Source organism: Diospyros lotus, chromosome 4 (assembly GCF_014633365.1).
Source record: "Diospyros lotus cultivar Yz01 chromosome 4, ASM1463336v1, whole genome shotgun sequence".
In the NCBI taxonomy this organism is placed as follows: Eukaryota; Viridiplantae; Streptophyta; class Magnoliopsida; order Ericales; family Ebenaceae; genus Diospyros; species Diospyros lotus.
The window spans coordinates 25,097,280-25,101,688 of record NC_068341.1 but is presented as its reverse complement, the minus strand read 5'-3'; the positions used below and the strand labels follow the sequence as shown (position 1 = coordinate 25,101,688).

Sequence of the window (4,409 nt, the reverse complement as noted above, 5' to 3'; positions counted from 1 at the left end):
CTTTTGGGGCTGCCTTATTAATTCCGCGCGCCCCTGATCAGGTACAAATCATCCAGACTCACAAGATAAGATTTCCCCAATTTACTGTAGCAAAACGTTGATATTTGGTATCACCTACTACACCTAATCAGATCTGTGACAAAGATTTAGGCAAATCAAACACTCTAGAGGGATTTTCTAAGACAGTTTTAATTAATTGGCTCATGTGCCTAGGATTCTCTATCCTAGGATACGAGGGTCTTTGTCATCTCTTCCTAATTGTAAACATCGTAGGTATGTAACTTACTTAGGGTTGGTGAGAGTGGGCCAAATTAACTATGCATCATGAGATAAGATCTGATTGGAGCTTGAGAAGCACTTAGTATAACCAAATCAATAATAATGGAAGAATGAAAAATAAAACTAAAATTTGAAATAGGACAATTAAATCTTTTTGACTCTTTTTCTTCAAAAATATTTAAGTAGATCGGGAGTATATAAGTAAGTAGACTCGAACATTTAAGAGTTAAAATTTATTTTAAATTTAACCCATTTTTATTTAAGGGGTAATAGTCTGATTTATCCTTAATTTTGGATCATTTTTTTTAATTTTATCTCATTTTAAGAATTGTTTCAATTCGGTCTTCGTATTTTAAGATTAATGTTTATTTTATCCTAAATCGACCTAACATGTGGTCCAATTGATGTGGCAACTAAGGTTGCTTGTTGATTTGTTTAATAATTAACACATCGGTAATTAAACTAAGGGATAATAGCCTTATTCATCTCAATTTTGGGTCACTTTTCAATTTTATCATGTTTTAAGAATTATTTCAATTTAGGTCTCATTTTACCATATAGTTTGTAACGAGAGCAAGACAAAACGACACCGTTTTGCTCATGTGTCAATTGTTGCATACATCAACACATTATTCCAATCGCCACGTTAGCTAAGCCACATGTTATATCGATCGAAGATAAAATTGACATCAATCTTAAGATAGAAGAATCAAATTGAAATAATTTTTAAAACAAAATAAAATTAAAAAATAATCCAAAGTAAATTAAGCTATTAGCCCATTATTTAATTACTAAGATAAATTTTAAAATGTTCAACAACGTAATTAAGTATAGACTCGCCTATACACTAGATGTATTAAAATATTACCTTTTTTTTTTTGCCATTTCATAGAAAAATTAAAGAAGCACAAGGTAGGCAGGGACGCGAGCATGACAAGAAGTTGGAAAAATGGTGGATGAAGAAATGGGCCCCACATCTCCGGCCATCTAGAAGGCTTGACTATTGTGTGTGACACTCTATCTGCCCCCCAATATAAAAATTTAATAGATGAATGTCGTCAAGTAACAAAACTATTGTTAAATATGAACCGTTACGATGGATGGATAAGTTTTTCTTAATCTCATTAAATAGATAATATAATTAGCTAGAGGGGCACCATCTCCTCTCCCATTATTTTATTTTATTCTTATAAAGTTGTTATTTTATTTGTATGGCACGACCGGAAAAAATGGGTACGTAATTCAATACAAATAAGTTATTGTATATCAAATTACAACTCTTCAACCCTAATAATAATAATAATAAATTTGACCTGAAGAAGTGATGTGAGAATAGACCATAGAGTAAACTCATCGATGACAATTAACACACCACCAAACCTCTCCTTTGCACTAACCATATCATATCATAATTCCCCTCTTCCCCCTCAGTCCCAGCAAACAAACACCATGCTTGATCCAAGAACAACTGAGCTTGATGACAGCCATGATCACACCTTCGATCCTTCTAGCCATGTAAATGGCAGTTGGGACACTCTGAATTATGGCACCGGCGCTCCAAAAACAGCCCAAAACCACGAGAACTATTACAGAAACCGGACTAGTATTGGCATGGAAGATGATCATCCTGATGGTGTGTCTTTTCCACCCTTGTGGAAGACAAGTCCATCAAGCTCTTTGCACATGCAGCAGCACTGGAACAATTGCCGGCTCGTGTCGGGGAGTCCGAGAGCTCAGGCAATAGCCAGAGGCCGGCGGGAGCTCATGGAGATGGCCAAGAACATGCCCGAAACATGCTATGAGCTGTCCATGAAAGATCTGGTTGAGCAGCAGCCTAGAGTGGAGGAAGAACATTCTCATCAGCAGCAGCCTAGAGTGGAGGAAGAATATTCTCATCATCGGGAACAGTACTGTTTGGATGGAAAGAAAAGTTTTTCCAGGGAAAGTTCGAATCAGGAACAGAAAAGCAAGCGGGATGAGAAGAAAGGAAAGGTGATCGTGAGAAGTGGAAGCATTGATAATGGAGGGCTGTTTCTCAAAGTGGTGGTTTTTCCAGTTTCTTTGGGATCAAAGAAGAAGAATAAGAAGAAGAAGAACTCTGAGGCTGCAAATAAAGGCGAGGAAAGGTTGAAGAAAACATTTTCAGTTTCAAGTGAGGGGGAGAGAGAAGAAAGCCTCAGAAGGTAATTAAGTCAAAATTAGTTCATGACGATTGAATCAATTACTTGACTCTGATTATGAATCACTTTCCATGGTTTAATTACTTAAACTAAGATTTGGGAATAATAATAATAATGATGTTGAGCCTCTCTTCTTTTCTTTGTCAATTATTCAAATTCTATGGCAGCTTGTACGTTGTTAATTTTGTAGCTAGCCAGCTAGCTAGTGTGGAAATTAAATGGTAATCAATTTGATTAAGTGTGGGTGTTGATTGTTTTTGCAGGAGTGGTAGTTCATCTGGTTGCTGGACCTTCTTACTCTCGTGGAAGGAAGAAATGTGAAAAGTAGGGGTGGATCATTTGGGTGGTTCGTATTTTTATATTTCTATCTTTTAAGCAAATAAAATTAGGTTATTCAGAATTGAATAGAGAAGCAATTCAGGCTTACGGGATTCGGAACCCGAGGCTCCGAGTTCTAGCATCTACTTTTACTAGTTTTTTTTTTTTTTATAACCCAACTCCAAACTTTGCCCAAGTAATCGTGAACGAGAGCGGCCTTCCTCCTTGGTTCATCATCTAGGTAAATTTAAATAAGGTCACAATATACACACACTTGCGACAAACTTTCAAGAAGCGGTTGCTCTCCTTGTGGATCCCTCTTCACGTCATGTGAACAGAACTTTCGAAAGGGCAACAGAACGCACCAAGACCCTACCTCTACAAGGATTCGAACCTCCGATGCTCACTTCAACTTTCAAGTGTTTTACCGCTTTGTCATGTTCATAGAGACTTTTTTCTTCTTTTTTGTTTTGATTAATAAAAGGGTATGGAAGAAATTAATGTTATCTTATTAGGGTGGTTTATTTTAAATGGATCTTGATCATCCTTAATAGTATAGTATTAAGGACCTTTGTTTGTACATAGCATTATCAATCTTTTTTACATCAACTTATAAAATGTAACGAGACAACATAAGATCAACAAAACAGTAAAGAAATTCAATAAAACTCGGTCTCATAACTTTAAACTCGTAAAATATTGTGGTTGTGACGTGCATTGACTTACTTAAAACTAAATCAATTAATTGACATATATAGTTTATAGAGAGAAAAGTTAAATTAATGATTTAGATTGTCGAAGATATCTCAAACGTGGCAGGGGTTAAGTTTGTTAAGGTCAATCAATATTGTTTGGCTGAGATGTTGTTGTCTTCTAGCGATTCTTCCTTCTTGTTTTTTCTTTTCTTTCTTGCCATTTGGTTGGATGAAATGGATAGGAGAAAAGTTGAAATTTTCCAATTGAATTGTTCATTTAGTAGGACTAGGAAATGCTTATTTTATCATACACACACACACACACATATTAGGGTTATGGTAATAAATTGTTAAAAAATAAATGTATTAAATCTTAACAAGTATTTTAAGACACCCGTTAACATAATTTTACAGAAAATAAAACAATATTTTATAACACCCAATGAAATAAAAAATACTTCATTGTTCCCAAAAAGTAAGAGTAATATTTTATTAACAATAAAAAGTTATATTATTAATATCCAAAAAATAAATATAATATTTTATAACACCCAGTGAAATAAAAAAATATTTCATTATACCAAAAAAGTAAAAGTAATATTTTATTAACAATAAAAAAGCTATATTATTAATATCCAAAAATAAAAATATTATTTTACCCTTTTTTTAGTTTAATAACAGTTTTATTGTAGAGTTTTTTTAGATAAGGTGAGAAATATTATTAATAGATCAAGAACAAGATTCATGAGAGATATAACTAACCCACAACGCCAAAGCTTTAAAGTTAGGAGTGAGTAATGGGTTTGTTCGATTTTTAAAATTAACTAAATTTTAAAATTTGAACAAACCAAAATGAACTTAATAACCGAACCTAATCGATCGAAATTTTTGGGCAACTAAATCGATCGAAGAAAACTTTGATTTATGGATTAACAGA

General features: G+C 33.7%; 1 protein-coding gene across 1 annotated transcript; it reads left to right on the top strand.

The window, feature by feature from the left end:
- Positions 1-1,612: 1,612 nt before the first annotated feature.
- On the top strand, positions 1,613-3,441 carry LOC127800118 (uncharacterized). The gene is made up of 2 exons (XM_052334555.1): positions 1,613-2,462; positions 2,723-3,441. The coding sequence occupies exons 1-2, from the start codon at positions 1,636-1,638 to the stop codon at positions 2,778-2,780; spliced, it is 885 nt and encodes a 294-aa protein (XP_052190515.1). The 5' UTR covers positions 1,613-1,635; the 3' UTR covers positions 2,781-3,441.
- The last annotated feature ends 968 nt before the right edge of the window (positions 3,442-4,409 follow it).

Excerpts from the sequence above, each read along its gene's own strand:
- LOC127800118 (XM_052334555.1), top strand. The coding sequence starts at position 1,636 with ATGACAATTAACACACCACCAAACCTCTCCTTTGCACTAACCATATCA. Across the intron at positions 2,463-2,722 it reads AGAGAAGAAAGCCTCAGAAG|GAGTGGTAGTTCATCTGGTT; the intron begins GTAATTAAGTCA and ends TTGTTTTTGCAG.